Source organism: Dermacentor silvarum, chromosome 1 (genome assembly GCF_013339745.2).
Source record: "Dermacentor silvarum isolate Dsil-2018 chromosome 1, BIME_Dsil_1.4, whole genome shotgun sequence".
Taxonomy (NCBI): Eukaryota; Metazoa; Arthropoda; class Arachnida; order Ixodida; family Ixodidae; genus Dermacentor; species Dermacentor silvarum.
In genome coordinates this window covers 257,010,131-257,030,824 of record NC_051154.1, presented here as the reverse complement: position 1 = coordinate 257,030,824, position 20,694 = coordinate 257,010,131, and the positions used below count along the sequence as shown (strand labels likewise).

Genomic DNA, 20,694 nt, shown 5'->3' with positions numbered 1-20,694 from the left:
TTTTTTTTTTCTGGCGAAGAAAAATTTTTTTTTCACAAAACTAAATTCAGAATCATTGTTCTGGGCCCAAAACCTGCGCCTAAAGTAAATTACATCAAAATCGGGAATGGTGACCAGGACCACCTGTTCATTCTTATCTGTATTCACCCTGGAGTGAAGCACTATTTTTAATGCTTTCAATAGGTGCGTGCTTGCCTGGTCTTATTGCAAATTTCAGCACTTAATAGAGAAACACGTTGCAGATTTTTTAGAGATGTCCGTGCTGTAACCATGGGCCCTTACAGCATGGTTCACTAGCAAGTACCCTGCAATTTCTAATTTGCTTTAGTTAGGTTGGCTTTTCCATTTGAAGATGAAGACTTACCATACATGAAGGAAACATACCTGTGTGCTAAACAGTAGGTTCGTAGCACAATTTAGGAAGACAACTTTGAATTACTCTAGGCATGTGCAACACCAACTTATGCAACAAATTAAATTTTCCCGTCTTCCAATCTTGTTGCAATGCTTTTTTGGCTTGTCCCTTAGAGTCTAACATGAAAACACAATTCATAAAAGTTCAAATAATTTATTTTGGTAGTATGTTCGATAGAAATGGCGAAATAAGCAGCAGTAAGAGTTGCACCCAGTCCTTTTTTTTTCAACCCAAACCAGCTGGGAACGAAGGCTTTATGGGTGGCACTTTCTCAAGCCAAATTCAACTCGCTGCTCCAAACAAAACCTCAAGAAAGCCTGCCTAGTTAAACATACCAGAACCAAACTTGCAACAGCTCTTCCCATGTCCTTCAATTAGGATTTTGTCATGAAAAAAAAAAATGCACCATATTTCAGCCAGCAACACATACATTTGTTCACAAAACAAATACTGTCTGCTCTTTAAAAAAAAGAAGAACAATTTACTGCAAACATGCAGCCATGCATAATCTTAAAACAAAACAATCACCAGTGCAATTAAAGACTGGGGGCAAGTCACAGGAAAACAAAACCTTGATCGTGTTGATATAAAATGATCAACAAAGTTTGCATTAACCGGTATCATCAATGTTTCAATTAATGCTTTAGTTCTGTGCACTGCGTCTGCAACCCTTCCCTAAAGTTGCTGTTTGTGACACGGTTAATAACTGACAACTGTCATGTGAGAGAAAGTTCGAAATAGCAGCAGCAACCTGCCATTTTGTATTTTAGTATACGTGTGATCAACTTTATGTGAAAGCCAGTCATCTACATGTTAGAAACATTGCACTAAAGCCAGTCATAAGCATTAAACAATGTACACAGTGTGTCGAGAGGCTATGGGAGACAACTACAAATGAACATCTAACCATTATCACAATATGCTGAAACTATAGGCCAAGTCACCAACGATGGGGATGTAGTCTTCTGTGCAGATATGCCAGTTTTGGACACCTCTTGAGCTCTAAAAACTGTTCCAATACCAATGTTGCAAACCGAAAATCTCGAAAAAGCACCACTGGTAATAGCACCATAATATATGGCATTGGTTGCCTGACCGACAGTTCTGCTGCCTTTTCACAGACTGCTATCAAAGTAGAGAACTGTTGTGACCATCCTACGCATTCATTTACAGCACTTTCTTCCACGTAACTTGGGTTTCTGCTAAAAAAAAAGAAGCATAGGTAGCCACATGTGCCAACAAAATACACAGTTCTGATAAGCTCGAACACTGTTCTACAGAGTCCAGCATAGCACTAGGATGCATTGCTGGCATTCAAGACAACACACATTGCACCTGCAATAAGAGGCCGCAAGGAAAAAGGGATCTACAGCTTCAGCTTGTACAGACAACAGCCTACTACAATCACATGCACTGACTAAAGTTATGTACAGTATATTACAATTATAAGAAAAAAAAACTATCAAAAAGGGGCCATTTGCCTCTGCGGTTGTAGCCAGCCACATAACAGGGCGCCACTTACTATAATCTTTGGACGTGTAAACCGGATTGGAGACAGAGACAGGTTCACACAAGTTGCAGCTAAGAGAGAAGCATCACGGGCATAATTGCACGCAGCAACTTGGATTACCCCTCCGCTGTTCTTCGGTTCAATCACAGCGGTTGGTAAGTGGTGTTGGTGACGACGCGTGGCCATTCCTGTGATTGCACACAGCACGCACAAACACCACGTCAAGTCACGTCACGATGTCAATGCTTGGCACTTGTGTTGTGAGAAGTGGGGTTTTCACAGCTGTTCTTTCACTGGCCAAGAGTGGGTAGCAGTGAGAATAAGTTGTTGCTGTTGTTGCGGGGACAAGGGTCGAGCAGCTGTTCTTGTCCCAAAGCTGTGATCGGGTTCGTCTGAAATTGTAAAGCATATGATATGTCAGTGACAGTGGCATAGCAGCAAGTAGGCGCTTGTTGGCAATTGTTAGCACATCACATATACTGTCAGCCAGCCCACCGGCACGTAACCAAGAAAGCTATACTAATTCACCTGTAAGTAGTAATGTTCCCTATACTCACAGACAACTTTCCGAGGCAATGAAGGCAAAGCTACAGAGGCAGAGAGAGTGCACATGTAGGATCACTCCTGAGAATAGTCCCACATTCCCATATGCATTAGTTTAAGCCGGGGAATAGAAAACATAATTATTACAACATCGAAAACAAAACAAAAAGACACCACTGAGTGTTAAATTTGACTTCTTTTTCTGTTTTTCTCTTCCGCATTTGAGTAAATGCGAAACCATTGCACGTGGAAGCTACGCTGATTCAGTATCTGTTCCAAGAAACCAAAAGCACTGTAAAGTTATGCTGGACAGTAACACACGTTCAGACGCTTCTCCCCCGCAGCTTTCCCTTCATTGGCACAGAAAGTTGTCCACGATTATAGAAATCAGCATGCCAGTTAATGGCATAGCATGTTCAGTCGTGGGGTCATCCCATGTGCAAGCGACCGTCACACCTTCCTGCTCCCTTTTCAACCCCATCCACCAAGCACTTCCAACACACCTGGCATCCAGCATAACAGCAGCTGCAATGATATACCAACCAGATAATTAGCTGTGATAACACTAATATTTCAACAAGTGCTCCAGTGTATGGCAGCCAATACAAAATAGTATGAAATACTTGAAGATGGTGCTAGTTGTAAAAGTTACTATACTGAACTTCACCAAACGTCCCAATACAGTCATTGACTATGGCTCCTTTTGTACTTCATATTTGGCAAAACTTGTAGCCACTTTGTGAAGCAATAACTTAAATTGAAAAATAGCAATTGTGACTGCAATGCCAAAGGTTACACTCAAGGATGCTACCATTCGATTCATAGCTATGCTTAAAATATTGTTGAGTTCTCCAAGGCCAATGGCATGAAACTTTTACTCCTCAGTATTACACCATTTGATTACAGTTATTAGATAAAAATTGCTTAAGTGGGATAACACACCGTGAATTTTGCCACAAACAGTTCCACAACATGTAATGTAGAAGTGGAAGATAGCTGCTCCTTGCAGAACCTTAACTAAACATATGCACAATACCACAAATATTTAGAATATTGCAACAACAGAAAAAGTTGGGAGTAGTTTTATTTCCTCAGTTTACCATAAGCATTAGTTGACAGTAACATTAGTTGACAGAGACAAGTAATACATATATATGCTCAAACAGAAACCACCAAGGAAGTTCGAGTGCAGCCACCCCTTTTAGAATCTCACAGGTAGTGACATTTCTGCATTCATTCTATGTACTATAACATCAGAATGTAACACCTTTATTCATTTATCACCATATGCGACCTTGCTGCAAGTCATTCACAGATGCTTAGTTATGGCAAAGCTAGATGTCATGGAGCTAGATGCTAGGTAATTAAGCAGAAGAGGTGTCCTACTCTGTTTCCCCATTTCACTCTAGACTGACAGTACACATATTACCAAGAGCAGTATCGCAGATGCAGTAGCACATGGCAGTATGGGTCAGATTTCCAATTAATAAATGCAGTTATGGCGGGTAGAACATGAATTGCAACAATGAAGTAATCCCAAATGCAGAAATAATTTACAGTGCGCATAACATTTAGCAAACGCTGTACGACGCCTCGTCATTCTCAACAAATCAAGCACATTACATTCACTAAACAGGCCATAATGTGCTAAAGTACTAATTTGAAAACATGCTCTTTAACTCCTTAACCGTTTCAGATGAGCACAGCTCGTCTTTGCCGAGCTGTCCCAAAACCGTTTTGCTCGTTTGCGGGCTAGTTGTTGTGTCTCTTCGCAGATGGCAGCACTGAGCAGGTAATTTCTGTTTTTTCAAATGCCGTTTCACATTTCTTTTGGGGGGGAAACTCCAGTGGAGGTGATGCATGTGTTTCTGGTCCGTCGTCGCGGAAAAGAAGCATTTCGCCATCGTCCAGCTCTTTCGGGCGATACTGATTCAGAAACCGAAGTTTACTTCGTTTCTGGAAGCAAGCAATAGCGATGACATCGAAATTAGCAATTCATCAGATGAAGAAGACTGCTTATTGCGAGTGCGCGTCATTAGCGGCGCATTGATGTGAAGGACATTCCCATGAAGGCTCCTCGGCTTCCGTTTTTGGGCGTCCCTGGTAAGGCGTTCAATATAACACTGCCTGATGACTTGATAAAACTTTCCAAACAGGGCTTGTCATGGCTGTCACCCGTTCGTCATCGGCACGAAATTGATTGACGGGGTGTACAAGCCAGTTGGTCGTTCCGTACTCGAGCGAACACAGTGAAAGAGTCAGTCGGGAGTAAACAAAAAACAAGTTATTTATCGACTGATAAATATAGACAAATTAATAAAACAAAATAATAAAGAAAGACACAAGACAGACTAACACACCTCAACTTAATATAGCACAATGATGATGACAAATAAATATGACAAGCAATTAACAGTGGATATACACATGAAACGGCGCGGATCAAATATACAACACACTTAACGGTAGTTCACTAAAACAAAGTTCAAAAGAAAAAGAACCGATGTCATACACGTGGCCTGGCAGCAGCAGCAAGACCATAAATCGTGAAGTCGGCGCGCAAAGCTTTCCCGAAGAATGCTGGCGAGCCAATCTAGTTGAGGTGGATGCGATTGCTGAGCTGGGTTTCCCGGGAGTCTATAGATCTGACGGCTTCCCTCAAGCAGGTTGAGCTAACTTGAGGCGAAATACCATGAGCTTCGTTGCAGACATTGGTTTGTCGTCTCGTACGTCAACTAGTAGGAGTTCCGACGCGGCTAGGCCGCCCAGGCGATACTGGACGGCACTAGCCCCCCGACGGCTTCTCAGCAGCTCATAGGTTGAGCTTCTAGACTCATTAGCAGGGCCTAAAACCTGCGCTTAAATAGCCTCTCCTTTCCCTATGTTGGGGAACTGCAGGTATGCAGAGTTCTCTTAATTATTTCATGACTCCTCCCAAAAGTCTTGGCCGTGCCCCTTTTAATCAGGGGCGAGGGAACGGTTTATTCCCCCCTTGCTGTCCAAGGTCGCACCCCCGCACTGCACCACACGGACACACACACACATACTTGGGTCCGTTAATCGGTCTGTCGCTATCTTGAAACTATATGCCGCACCGTGGGACAACGACGTTTTTGATGCCCATTAATCGGCGTGTCGCTCTCTCGAAACTACATGTCGCACCGCGATACCACGACATTTTTGGCGGCCGTTAATCGGCGTGTCAATGACTCGAAACTATGCCGCTCCATGACAGCACTCTTGCTCTGTTTTTATTGTTGATTACCAGCACGTAGCTGGTTTCCTTTATCATGAGCAATAATCAACTTTAATATGCTAATTTGACCTAGTATGTGCTTGATTTTTTTTCAACACCAATAACTTGCTTCTTAAAAGGAAAATATTCAATATAAATTTTTTAAAAATAAGCAGTCTGGGCACAAAAATTGTCAAAATAATAAAGCAGTTAAGGGGTTAAAGGGACCCTGACAAGCTTTGGGCATTGCAAGCAAACAAGTGTGATTGATATACCGATGTATGCCGCGAAAACATCAGCACATTCTAATAAAGACATGCACACCCTTCCAATAGGAAGGGCATGCAGAGATGACATCAAAGGTATAGCACAAGTCAAAGGCATAACAACTGCCGCACACAAACACCGAGCTGCAATGCAAATTCTGGGATTCCCGTAAAATGCAGTGCACACAATACCACCTCTGGAAATGGGGCAGTGGAAGAAAAGAATCGAGAAAAACAGTAGCAGGAGGCAAGGGTTGTGGCATAAATGTCACGTGGGCCCTCAGCTCCTATATAGGAGAAGGCAGGGAAGGAATATCACACGCAAGTGCAGGTCGAATCAATGGGAGAGCCTTTGCTGAGGAGACGGTAGCTTACCTTCTAGCAACATGGCTTCAACATTTCATTTGCTTCTATCCCAGCTACTACTAAACCCTTCTTCAAAATTATTGCCATAGAATACTCCCTGGATGGCAATTTAAAACTACTAGTGTACAACCAAAATATCCGACAAGGTCTAGGAAGCAGCCATTTAAAATTTGCATAGGTACCAACAAGTTATGAGCTTGGTATAAAGGCTTTGTGCAGCATTTGCTTAGCTGCGCACCTGTCTGAACCATGAAAATCGCTGGACATGTCTACTGGGGCTAACATCGTAATACTCACAGTGTGGTGCCATATCAGGTCCCTGAGCCGGGGAAAGACAAGTTGATTGGAGCCAAAGAACTGGCAATGTCCGAGTGAGGCATCAATGAGGTAGTGCTTGCAGCGGTCCCCAGCCCAATATGAGATGACATAGCCCTTGATGCGCTCATGAACCCGAACAAGGAATGCACCTGTTGCCGCCCCGCCATGCCTCTGCAAGAGCTGTTCCGACTCCGGGCGCCCAATGAAACCTGCACAAGTTTGGGCCAAAGGCACAGAGTTCCAATGGGTGAACACTGTGGCCAAGCATTGCAGCCACTTCCAAAGCTTATTTGTCTCTAATAAAGGCCCTATTACTCGGACCATTAGGGCAGAACTTTTCATGGGAGTTCCATCTGCCCAAGGAACCGAACCAAACTGCTTCGGTTATCTGAAGAATAAGATCACGAATTAATAGCAAAACCAACCAACTTTAAGCGCACAGCCTCCATTTATCCTGAAGTGTTATTTAGCAGTTTAAGGTTCCACAGTGTCCCCTGTACATATAATAAATAGCTTTAGTCATACTCTAAGACAAATGAAAGGGAAAACTCATCCATTGACCGTAGCATGAAGCTACAAAGGAAACCCGTATAGGTTTACTTTGTCAGAAAGTAAAAGTCGGATGGATGACAATTTTCTCTTTCATCAACCCTCCTCCACTATGAAGGATTCTTCAGAACTGATTTGCCATACTGTCAGATGAACTTTACCAAAAAGAATGCTGGTTTTCCCGTAATCGAGAGTAGATGTAAGCATGAAGTGGCTACCACATGGAGTCTTTTGCTGCCTGTGGTGCCACCGCCATCAACTGCTTTTCTTTTTCCAACAGTGCAGCGTGCTCAGAGCGTGTCGCTACTATTAGAGTGATAGCTCTACTACTCCAGGTACAAACCCAGAAAACGCCTGGTTCCATAAATCTGATCTTCAAGCTCAGCCAAGGTCAAACTGGGACTTAGCCAGGCTAATGCATCGTGGAGTGAAAATGAACAGCGGCTTAAGGTCAGTCTTTTGTGCCGCCACCGCCAGAGGCGCTGGCTGCATCTAAGTTCACTGCGCGTTCATGCCAAGAGCGCTCGGCACGTCTGTGTGTCTTTGGACGCTAACCAATGCCAACGGTTTTCCTTTCTTCAGTCTCATCTCGTGCACCATCGAGGTGCAACATCTGCAACGCCACTGGCACGCTCCTCTTTGCACCAGCATTCTGAGACACCTTCAGCACAACGCTAAACCTTGCTATCGCTTTCAATGCTCCACCTTTGGAAGAAACTTAATTTTTTTTTTCTTGTAATGAACCACTCATGACTCACAGACCGCTCGCATTCAAAAGAGCACAAGTGACCCTGTCTTAGCACCAAAAGATGACAATCAAGTGTATCATGCCCTTTATCGGCCTTTTGAACGTCGCTATTGGAATGACAAATAAAACTTCAGCGTACTAGAAGTTACAGCTTGAGTGATATTGTGAACAAACATTAAGAAGAAATCAGGAGCAATATTTTTTGTAACTTGTTTGGGCAGTGGCTAGCATATGCAATGCAGTCTTGTACAAAGGGTTGGGAGCAAGAGACCGCATTTTCCTTAACTCCTGACTGGTTGCCCGGATGATCTCGTTTTGTTCTCACAACAATGCCCGGATGTTCTCGTTTGAGCGCACTGATATTCTTGTTTGAGTGCCTGGATAACGGCTCTGGCTTTTGGCTCAAGGTCACTTGAAGGTCGCCGAGAACGGGAGCTAAAAGTAGTTCATGCTTAAAAAAAGTGCAACAACCAACAACCACTCAAGACACCAGTTCCACACTCGCTCCAAAGAGCACCAGCTTCCATCAGTACATTTCTATGCAGAAATCTAAGCACAGTCAGCACCTGCTTTAACTGTGCCATGTGACTAGCAAAAAAATTCTTGCAAATACAATGGTAAAAATTTAATATGCAAAAGCATATAGCATATATATGTATGTCTTAATTCAAGCTGTGGAGAACTAACTTGACTGATAATAAAAGCAGGGGCACATAAGATGTCGACTGCTAAGCACAAACATTGATCACAAAGCCTTCCCACCCTGTATGCTTCACCCTACAGCACATGTTCAGTGTGAAAATTTCAATTAAACAGTGTTTAAAGCACCAGCATTTCTTTCGTTCTTCACTCTCAGTTATAGGTCTAAATTTGGCACTATTTACATAAAAGTTCTTTGCTACAAATTGATAATTCATCTATTCACTTATCAAATGAGCATTCAGAAATTACATGCACACACAGAAATTGTAATCTGCAATTATTTTAATTTCACCTACCATGGAACCAGACAGCAGGGTTGTTGCCATTGTGGTCTGTCACAGCACCTTGTGGGTACTCCTCTTTCAGGAACCACTGGATTATGTCAGCCCGACTGAACAGCTCAGCATCCTTGCTCCTAAAGCAAACAGGTCAGCCAGGTAATGTTAACAAAGAGCATACGGCAGTTACAGAATCAACTCTCAATACTGAAATGCCTGCAACAGCTAATGGTGTCTTCTGCAGCGAGCACAAGTGCACTTTCCCTACGTTTTCTTTACAACTGCTTCTACCAAATGTCTAATTACTTGAGTGAAAATCAGAAAATCATTTTGACACAACATGACATGGTGCAGGAATGTGACTGCTGTTCCCACTTCCTGGTGGCCCCTTCAGCCACAACCAAGACATCTGTTTACATATGCCAAGTGCTGCGAGGTTTATAAAAGGTCAGCCTAGACCATTGAATGTTTGCCTAGACTGCACTTCAGAGATGTTATGCTTTCCATTTTTGTGCTTCTCCGACATATTTTTGACCTTTTAATCTGTTATACAATGTAGTATATTGCATGCTTTCATCCATTACTGTAGGGCAATTCCTGTGATAACCCCTACGGAATGCAGAACATTTATGAAGATTATTTATGGATTCTCATTTTCTTTCCACTCACCTCGATGTGGCATGAGAAGGCATGACTGTGGTGGGGCTCCCAATAGTGGTAGTGGTAGTAGTGGTGATGGTGCTGGTGGTAATGCCATTCTTGATGGAGCCATTGCTAGTGCCGTTTATCACAAGATTTGGTGGAGGTGTGGTAGGGAGAGGTGGGGGCACTACTTTGGGGGGAACAGGAGGCTTTCCGTTCGGGCTTGTCATGACCATGGGGTCTCGCGAGTCCACTGAAGACATTGTCTTGCCATTGCCGAGGTGCAACGCCCTCTTGTGCTCTTCACGGGCAATGCGTGCTATCTCGCGAATCTGCTTCTCCACTTCTTTCGCTTTCTTCTCTGCACGGGCAAAGAGAAGATGAATTGGAGCTTGTTGATTAGACATCTTAGAACAACTCAGCCATGGTAAAGTATCATTCTGTAGCCACATTTTGCATTTGTGCTATATTATGTATTGTATGACACCCACGCTACAAGCTACGATCTTTTTTCCTACCGTATTTTTATAAATTGCCCATGGCATGTGGCAGGCATTCCTTGCATGACAAATTGCAATGCTTCCCTTATTAGCGTTCCAATTAACTACTTCAAGGTGTACGCAGTGCAATAGCAGTATTGAAGCCCAGCAATTATGAAATCATGTCCATAACAGAAATTTGAAGAATAGCCCCACTCTCAAGATATCTGTTCCAAAATGCACTATTGAGCACTACTGAGCACTATTGAATACACTGGTATTTCGCTTGGCAAGGGACGCTAGAGGGACAAGATCCAAAGTCCCTTAAGCATAGCTTTCCATAGCGTTCCAACGGAGGCTCCGAAGCGCCCCGGCAGCCACCGTTCCCACACTCTAGACAAGGGTGACGCCGACTGTACACACGGTGCCCCATGGGCTCTATCCAGAGCCTTCATGACCTACAGATGTTCAGAAGTGAGAAAAAAATGCCTACGAAACAAGATCTTAACCACCTATAGGGAAATTGCCACTACTTGATCTATGAAACAATGTAAGAAGAATATTGCATCAGTTCCTTTGGGATGTGTTACCTTGCTCAATCCAAAGCTCCTCTTGGACCATGCTCTCGCGCTCAGCAGCCTCAAAGCTTTTGCGCTGCTGTGCCTTGATCTCTTGATATATCTCCTGTGACCGCTGCTCCATCAGCTGTTTCAGGCTCTCCTCTCGATTCTGACCGCAGGAAAAAATATACAAGTTCTTGTAAGTAGCCACTCTCATTCAACAATGAATCCAATCAGGAACTAGTACTCTCAATGAACAATAAATCCAGCAGGTAGAATTTCACAACATGTCATATTGCATATCGCGTGTTTCTTCTGGACAATGCGCCTCGACGAAGAAGATGAACTGCTCCTTGCTCTTGAGCTGTCGGCTGACCTCGCGAGCGCTGCAGCTATCTTTTTTAAATATACTTTGTAAATAGTCTCCAGTACTTAATCCTTCGTTCACGTAACATTTTGGTGGAGAGTGCCGTTCCCCGTCCTCGCCACGGAGCTCCACAGCAGCCGCACCGTCCAGCTTTCCACCATGGTTCCCGATGATAATACCTCGTCTGCTTCTACTCCTGCGACTCCAACCACAATGTACGTCACGAAGGCTATGGGTTCGATTCCCACCGCCGCCGGGCACCCACTGGTTCAAATGGGTACAAGCGTGCCCCGGCCTGGCGTTCGGCTTTCTTCAGGGGTGATGCGCTTGGGAAAGGAGCCTGCGCCCTGAATTCCCGTCGAAACCAACGTGAGCACGGACCCTATCATAGTGCTGACAACCACTGGGACCCTACCATAATGCTAGCAAATGTCCTCTTCTACTTGGGCGGAACACCTCGTGCCTGGTTCCGGACACACGAGGAAGAGATCTTTAGCTGGGATGCTTTCAAGGAGAAGCTCCGCGACCTCTTTGAAAATCCGACCGGTAGGCAGCTGGCTGCAAAAAAAGAGCTTGCTACCCGAGTAGTCTTCCACTGAATCGTATGTCTCGTACATACAAGACGTGCTCGCTCTTTGCCGGAAAGTCGACGAGAACAAGGTTGAAGTTGACAAGGTAGGCCACATTCTCAAACGGATCGCGGACGACGCGTTCAACGTCTTGATCTTCAACAATGTGTCCACTATCTACGTGATTGTCAAGGAATTCCGCCGCTTTGAGCTCGCCAAAAGCCGCTGCGTCATTCCACAGTTCTCCCAGCTCCCTAACATGGCTGCAATGTCGTCCTGTGTCGCCCTTACCGCTTCACCCCCCTCCAATGAGACCGTCACACGTATTGTTTGCCGTGAGCTCGAGGCTGCAAGTCCTGCCCCGTTCCATTCACGCCCACTTGACCCAAACCATTGACCAACTAGCCCCAACGATCCCCCTCATTCAGGCAGTTGTGCAGCAAGAATTTGCCAACCTCGGTTTTCCTGCTGCCTGCTCCGTATCCCGACCTGACGCCGGACTGGTACCGACAGCTGCGCCTCGCAGCGATCTGTATTCCCCTCCCAGATACCGCAACCCTACAGAGTGGAGAACTCCGGACGAAGAGCCCATTTGCTTCCATTGCCACTGCATTGGCCACGACGCTCGCCACTGCCGCACCTCCTGGACATCGCCGTATTCGAGCTACTTTTCCCCGTCTCTTCGCCCTTATGCCGACCCTCGCCGCTACTCGCCTCGCCGTATGCCTTCTACCTCTGACGTATCCGTCGATGACAGTCGTCCCGCTCGCTCACCGTCACCTCAGCGCCCGTCGGTCCCCGTCGCCCCAGCCACGCCGCTACTCGTCGCCAACCAATTATGGACCCTCCCAGGCAGAAAACTAGACCATGCAGCTCCTGGGGGTAGCACTGCAATATCTGATGCTCCCAACGAACCAGAACTTACTTGATGTCCATGTCGACGGTGTCCCTCTGACAGCGTTAATAGATACTGAAGCCCAGGTGTCCATAATGAGTAATAACCTCCGTCGTCGACTAAAGAAGGTTCTCACGCATGCTACTACACGAGCAGTACGTGTCGCCGAAGGCAGCACTGTTGCCGTCACTGGAATGTGTACTTCCTGGATTAGTATCACCAACCGCCACATTCCAGTTCTTTTTGCAGTGCGGACCAATTGTCCCCATGACCTAATCCTCGGACTAGACTTTCTTACGGTGCATTCAGCTTTGATCGACTGTTCTACCGGTACCCTTTGCCTCGAACTTTCTCTACTCGCGCATATTTGTGCTGAACTGCCGAACAACTTATGTAGGACTGCCTTCATCTGCCTGCCGCCTAAAACATTTGACTTTCGTCGATTTGCTATCATCTTTCCCTGTGCCCGATGGTGATTACGTCGCCACACCTGTTCCTGATGTCCTTTTGATGCGCGATATCACTGAGCCCCACTCTGTCGTAACCATCGCCGATAACCAGACATATCTCCCCATTGTCAATTTTGGCCTGACAAAGCAAGTTCTACCCCAAGGCATATCGGTTGCAACGCTGCATGCTGTAGGAGATGACCACGTCACGGCGTTTTCAGTAGATGGCTGCTCCGATTCTTCACCATGTCCACCGGATGCTTTTTGCCTTGACGCAACCTTTAGTCCCATGATTATTGCGGACCTATTGCCTGAACAAGCAGCAGCTCTGTGTCGCCTTTTGGTTTCCTACCAAGACATCTTCGAACTCAACAATCAACAATTGGGCCTGACTTCAATTGTTAAGCATCACATAAATACTGGTGATGCCAGTCCTATTCATCGCCAGCCATATCAAGTTTCTGTTTCAGAGCGTAAGGTTATTCAAAATGAAGTGCACAAGATGCTTGCCAAAGGCATTCCTGAACCCTCGTCGAGCCCTAGGGCGTCGCCCGTTGTGCTTGTTAAAAAGAAAGATCACACGTGGCGCTTCTGCGTAGATTATCGTCACCTAAACCGAATTATCAAAAAAGACGTCTACCCTTTGCCTCGCATTGACGACGCCCTCGATTGTCTCCACGGTGCCAACTACTTTTCATCAATAGACCTTCGATCTGGTTATTGGCAAATTTCTGTGGATGAAAAGGACCGAGAGAAGACCGTGTTTGTCACCCCTGATGGTCTATATCAATTCAAAGTTATGCCATTCGGTCTGTGCAACGCCCCAGTCACATTCGAGCGTATGATGGACTCTTTGCTTCAAGGGTTCAAATGGTCAACATGCCTTTGCTACCTAGACGACGTTCTCGTATTTTTGCCTACATTTCAGACACACCTTGGGTGCTTATCAGCTGTTCAAGTCTTCCGCGAGGCTGGGCTCCAACTAAATTTTCGAAATGTCACTTCGGTCATCGGCAGATTACAGTCCTGGGCCAGCCACCTCGTCGATGCTTCCGGTATTCAACCAGGCCCTGGAGAAAATTCGTGCTGTCACGTCTTTTCCTGTACCTCAGTCTGTCAGACGGCCGAAGTTTTGTAGGACTCTGCTCCTACTTCCGACGGTTCGTTAAAGACTTCGCAGCGATTGCCTGACCACTTACTGATCATCTGAAAAAGGACGTGCCGTTTACGTGGGGTCCCGCTGAAACTGCCGTGTTTGCCCACTTGACCAACATTCTCACCACGCCACCTATACTGGCCCACTTTGACCCGTCCTCTCCTACAGAGGTCCGTACCGATGACAGTGGTGACACGGTATCGGAGGCATCTTAGCCCAACGCCAACAGGGACGTTATTGTGTTATCGCCTACGCTAGCCGCCTCCTCACAGCAGTGGAGCGCAACTATTCGATTACAGACCGTGAATGCATGGCTCTCGTCTGACCGGTTTCTAAATTCCGCCCGTACTTGTATGGCCCGCATTTCTCTGTAATCACGGACCACCACGCACTCTGCTGGCTTTCTTCACTCAAGGATCCTACCGGCCAGCTTGGTCGCTGGGCTCTGCGGCTACAAGAATATTCTTATGCTATACAGGCCGCCTACAAGCGGCTACAAGAATATTCTTGCGACTACAAGAATACTCCTATGTCGGGCCGCCTATATCAAGACGCAGACTGTTTATCACGCTATCCAGTGGACGAACCACCCGCCGACCCTGACACCGATGCCGATGCTTGCGTTTTCTCGGTTTCTCAGCTGCTACACACATCGCCGACAAGCAACGCCGTGACGCCACCTTGCGCGCCATCTTTGATCGTTTGAAATCTTCGCCTCCTGATTCGTCTCGTCATTTGTTTGTTCTCCGGGATGGTGTATTATACCGCCACAACGTCCGCCCCGACGATCCTGCCCTACTCCTCGTCATTCTTAAGCACCTCCGGTCAGCTGTTCTCTAAGAACTTCACGACTAACCAACGGCAGGTCACCTCGGCGTCTCCCGCACTTACGACCGGATTCGCCGACGCTTCTTTTGGCCAGGCCTTGCCCGCTCCGTCCAGAAATACGTCGTGGCGTGTGAAATGCCAGCGCCGAAAACCACCATCGACGCTCCCTGCCGGGTGCCTTCAACCGCTCGACATTCCTTCAAAGCCGTTCTTTCGCGTTGGCTTGGACTTGCTTGGCCCTTTCCCTCTATCAACGTCTGGCAACAAGTGGGTCGCTGTAGCAACAGATTACGCCACACACTATGCCATCACCAGAGCGCTTCCAACAAAATCCGCCACAGACGTCACCGATTTTCTTTTACGCAACGTGATTCTGCAGCATGGAGCTCCACACTAACTGCTCACTGACCATGGTCGGACATTCCTTTCTAAAGTCATCGCCGACATCCTGCAGTCCTGCTCAACCAGGCACAAGCTGAATACGTCTTACCATCCACAGACTAATGGTCTGACGGAGCGTCTGAATCGAACCCCGACAGACATGCTTGCAAAGTATATCTCGTGTGACCATACTGATTGGGACCTTGTCCTACCGTATGTCACATTTGCATATAACTCTTCGTGTCACGACACTGCCGGCTATTCCCCGTTCTTTCTGTTGTTCGGCCGAGAACCCACATTGCCACTGGACACATCCCTTCCATCCGCTGCAGCAGAGACCAGCGAATATGCACTTGACGCCATCACCAGGGCAGCCCAAGCTCGCCAAATTGCCCGCGCTCGCCTCTTGACCTCCCAAGAGAACCAACGGCGTTTGTACGATCGACATCACAGAGACGTTCACTTTTCGCCTGGATCTCTGGTACTCCTGTGGTCCCCGACTCGTCACGTTGGCCTGTCAGAAAAACTGTCTCGGTACACAGGCCCATATTGAGTGCTGCATGCCGCGACTCCTGTTACGTATGAAATCGCCCCAGTCAGTACCAGTGCCTCATGTGCCCCGACTTCCACTGACATTGTGCATGTTGCACGCCTAAAACCGTATTACCCTCCTGTTCCAACCGATATTTAGGCGCACCGGGATGGTGCTTCCGCCGCCGGGGATAACGATACATGCATATTGCGTGTTTCTTCTGGACGATGCGCGCGGGCGCCCCGACAAAGAAGACGAACTGCTCCTTGCTCTCGAGCTGTCGGCTGAACTGGCCAGCGCTGCAGCTATCCTTTGTAAATATACTTTGTAAATAGTCTCCAGTACTTAATCCTTCGTTCGCGTAACAATATTAATAGTACCACATGAAAATGAAGCTATACAACACTGGCACACAGCTCAATGTATCCTATGCAACACCTTAACCCAACCATGGTAGCAACTCCCCGCAATATGTGTATGAGCAGACTGCCAATTACACTACCACATGAAGAGGCACAGTGCTCAAAAAAAAAAAGTATGCACTAGCATTATGCACAACTTTTCACTTTTGTGGAAATAATCAGGCAAAATGAGCTGAAAGATTGCACCAAAAACATAGCCAGGTTCCTTTCAAGGACACTTCATGCAGCACTTTGCATCAGCAGCATGGAGGACTCACTCTGATTTCTTGCTGCTTCTGGGAGAGCCATGTGTTGCGATCAACTGTGGTGACCCGCGATGTGGCAACCACTGAGTCCTGTAGTAGGGCAGCCACTTCCTTCTCCAGGGAGAAGCAACCTTCCAAGGGCTTCTTCTTGCGCCGCAGCCGCACCACCTCTTCTATGCAGTCTTTCGGAATCTCTGGTGGAGGCGAAGGTGTTGCTGGCACCACCACTATTTCTTTTTGCTGTTGCTGTATTTGTTGTTGTTGCTGCTGCTGTTGTTGCTGCTGCTGTTGTTGCTGCTGCTGTTGCTGCTGTTGTTGCCACTGCTGCTCCTGCTGCTGCTGGTCCAGCCTCTGCTGCTGTTGCTCCTGCTGGTGCCACTGTTGCTTCTGTGTCTGCTCCTCTTGATTTCTATTAACAGCAAGTTAAGAGTCAACATTAAAAGCAAGTCAAGAGAAAGCACGTGTCAGAAAGTACTTCCTTTCTTGATCAACTCTGTCACCAACAAAAGAATATGCTCATCTGTACAGCCAGAAGAATCATTAAATTTGCAAAAACATATCACTTAGAAAACAATTCATGTAGTAATACTGCAAGAAATATGAAATGCAAAGTGATGCATACTTGCGACACCTCTGATGTTAAAGACACTATCGCACAAGCGAAAAGTGTGTGCAGCAATTCACTAGCTCACCTAAAGAAAAAAATGAATGTGATGCTAGTTTTTGCAGAAGGAAAAGACAAGAAGGCACAAGGTGAGAAATGGAAATGCAAGTAAAGTAAAAAACTACTACATAACTTAAAATATCAAAGAGTGAATGCAATAAAAAATGGCAATTTCATACAAGTTTGCCACCCTGTTAAAAAATAGGCATTAGGATTCTGTTTAGAATTACTCTACTAGCAATAATTATTTTTGTTGACAGAGCCAGTTTGAGTATTGTTTAGGTTTGTGTACATAAAACTTTCACAGAGAGAAGAATGGAAAGAGCTTGTGGGCAACTGCGACCATGAGGTATGTGAATCACGAGTAGGAATGCAAACAGGCACAGCAAAAGGACACAAAGACAGGATTGACCCTGAACATTCAAATTTCCCCTGGCTGAAAGGCTGCGCAGCTGTGCACAGTCTTTCAAGAATGCCATGCAGCAGGCTCCATGAAGGACACAACAAATGCCTTTATAACCAAAAGCCAACATAGCACCTTGTCACTGATGCTCAGGCAAAACCTCGTCCTACACTGATTGGAAAAATTAATAGGGAAAATTGCCTAAAATTGGCCCTCTTTTTAATCGCGCAAGCATCACCCTTGCTGACATATGGAAAATAAACAAGGTGAAAACAAAAACAGTACGAAAAAAGGGTAAGCCATAGAAGTGAGGTGGCAACAGAAGGGAAAAACCACGCAACAGAAAACAAAGAAATGGGTAACCATGCTCCTTTTGCATCTGATCAAAGCATGTATGTGTATGCCTCATAGACTCCAATCAAAAGAGATGGAAGTTTAGCAGTAGTCCCATCGTCATGCGTCCTTCTTTGTGCCGTTTGCTTGACTTTCAGCAAAGCCAAAAAATTTAGCAAGTCAGGAGAAGACATTTGAAGCAATAAATCTTACAATAACCTTGTGCCAAAACATAAAACTAGCTATACTGACATAAATTTCACTGACAGAAGTGCAAGTCGAGTTGGATTTAATTTTCCTGTAATTGTACTGCAGTGATCAGCACCTCTGAAGAGCCACGAAACTGCAGTAACAGCATAAGTTAAAAGCAAGTGCAGCTGCACATCAGCCATTTTGACAGCAGCACAAGAGGTTCAGGCCATGGCACCACACGATAGCAAGCAACAGAGCCAAGATACACACGAGCTTCCCAATGCAAAGTTGGAGAGTTGTCAGACATTTTTGATACAGAAGGTATAGGCTCCCGACACATTTACATAAACACGATAAGAACACACAACACTGATGCTCAAGTGGATGTTTGATGCAGAGTTGTAGCAGAATGTGATAACCACCGAGGCACTATGAAATTTCAAGGCTGAGTACTATTGAGAATACTATGTGCAGGGCTGAATGATTATAGGTGTTGATAATTTGCTGCTGCATAATCTAAATAATGGGAACAGAGAACCATTAATCTAACTTGGCTGATCGCTCACTCCCATTTGTGATGAGTAAGTATTAGGCTATTTTCAACTTCATTGCAGAAAATTCCCATACTTTTAAAGCAATAATGATTAGCTACAAGTATCTGCCTAAATCACTTTTTTTTTACATGCAGAACTGCGCTGACATGATAGAAAGAAAAACAAATACTGGCACATGGCAGCTCGCGCGCACTGTTAGGTGAGTCAATGGCACTATTCTGCATGACGTTACCTTAATAATGCGACTGCAACACCTTGCCAATGAACCTGGCATGTGCCCTCAGCACTACAAACATTGTGCCAATATTACAGCCTGTTTCTGTTATAGTAGACTGGTACAGTCATTGTAACACAGAGGTCAGAGAAAAGCCTAATTTTCTAGTACTATCTATCTGTGGTGGTTTTTGTGACCTGTGTAGTGAACATCTCAAGTGTGTGCTGGATGCCTAGGCTTTAAGAAGGTTCAATTGTTTTTCATGGCCTTTGTGTTTAGTGAATGTCCGTCTGCAAGTGTGTAAGACAAATAAACAAAGGCACACACCTCAGCTGAAGTGTTTCCTGGGCTGCCTGAATGCGAGCCTTCTCCTTGGTCTCCTTCTCTAGGATCTCCTCAATGCTGGAGTCCTCAGGATGCTCACCCATCACCCAAGTCCATGGCTTGCCATCAGAACCCAAAAGGAAGTCCACACGTTTGCTTCCTGTACACAACACATATACATGCATGCAAGTAGTCACTACAGTGGCATGAAGCTTCATTTATACCTCCAACGTGAAGCTGCCTACACTGCAATGTCTGGATCTATGTGAAAATCACTTATGAATGATTATCGAAACTTTGCTAATGTTTAATTAACAACATTACCTGCTGTGGTAGCCTACTGGCTATGGCATTTTGCTACTGAGCTTCAGGTCGTGGGTTTGATCCAGGCCACAGCAGTCACACTTCAACGAAGGTGAAATGCAAATATGCTTTTGTACTTAGATTTTGGTGCATGTTAAAGAATCCCAGATGGTCAAAATTAATCCGGAGTCTCCCACTACAGTGTGTCTAAGAATCAGTTTGCTGTTTTAGCATATAAAACCCCACAATTTATTTTTTTAATTAACAACATAGGGTGGCATGTTGTAACTGCTATAACTGAAGTCAGTCGGTATGCAAATCACAATCACTTGCCAGAAATCCTGTACATAGCACCAATTCTGAGAAATGCGCAATCCAAATCTGCTAAAGTGCATTGCTCTTCCAGTCAATTTTTTCCACGCTACATTCTTCTGCAGTTCAGGTAGATTAACTTGAATACCAAAGTATTTTGCCACACATTTGCTGCTCAGTAAATGTGCTTTCAACACTGTTGGCTTCAATTCTTAAATTTCAATAGTGTACCGAGGTCATTAACTGAACTATACTTCCTCTATTAGCTCCAGAATTGGCACTTGGAAAAGACAATGAAGGCACCATAATCTGTGTGACAAAATATTTCTGTGCTGCTTCAACTCGAAAGTTATTTCCTGGAGAAGTGCATAAAAGCTCCCAAATTTTGTCTCACTTTGCGAATATTTTCCTATAGTATCCCAATTTGAAGAATATTAAATTTGTGGTTTATTCCTTGTACTTAATGCACACATTAAATAACAAAATGCATTTTGAGGAAGACAGTTTTCTCACAATACATAAAGGTCTTCAATAATATTATCTCAACGCATGACAACAAAACAAATGTAAATTCCAAAATAACATGCACGAAGAGTTGCCAAACTTGGCAGTGGGATTAGTAGATGCATGCATTTTGTTTATGGTGAGCAAAACAAACTGCACCGTGGACAAGTGGGATTCCTCTTTGCCAATGTGGGCCCAAATTATTACGACCATTGAGTACTGCTCGAGCCTCAGGGTTAAAGGGTTACAATGTTCTAACCACTTAAATGTTAGACACCTCCAAGACAAACTAAATGTAGAAGCAAAACTCTTAATATAGCAAATCAGTTCTGCGGGATCCCACAAGGTGGAGGAAGTATCATCAAAGGGAAAAATTGTCATCCACCCGAATACAGCATGAAGCTATAAAGGAAACCCAACGCGTTTCTCAGAAAGA

General features: G+C 45.2%; 1 protein-coding gene across 1 annotated transcript in view; it reads right to left on the bottom strand.

Annotated features, from left to right (window-relative positions):
• Nucleotides 1-552: 552 nt before the first annotated feature.
• The window catches only part of LOC119437068 (SH2 domain-containing protein 4A-like), a 79,173-nt gene continuing 59,031 nt past the window's right edge, over nucleotides 553-20,694 (bottom strand). The window contains exons 3-9 of the mRNA XM_037704139.2: nucleotides 19,143-19,299; nucleotides 16,468-16,864; nucleotides 10,642-10,780; nucleotides 9,600-9,933; nucleotides 8,949-9,067; nucleotides 6,633-6,862; nucleotides 553-2,317 (exon numbers count right to left, since the gene is read on the bottom strand). Coding sequence (XP_037560067.1) covers nucleotides 2,216-2,317; nucleotides 6,633-6,862; nucleotides 8,949-9,067; nucleotides 9,600-9,933; nucleotides 10,642-10,780; nucleotides 16,468-16,864; nucleotides 19,143-19,299 — 1,478 coding nt within the window. The 3' untranslated portion in view covers nucleotides 553-2,215. The remainder of the gene's footprint in view (nucleotides 2,318-6,632; nucleotides 6,863-8,948; nucleotides 9,068-9,599; nucleotides 9,934-10,641; nucleotides 10,781-16,467; nucleotides 16,865-19,142; nucleotides 19,300-20,694) is intronic.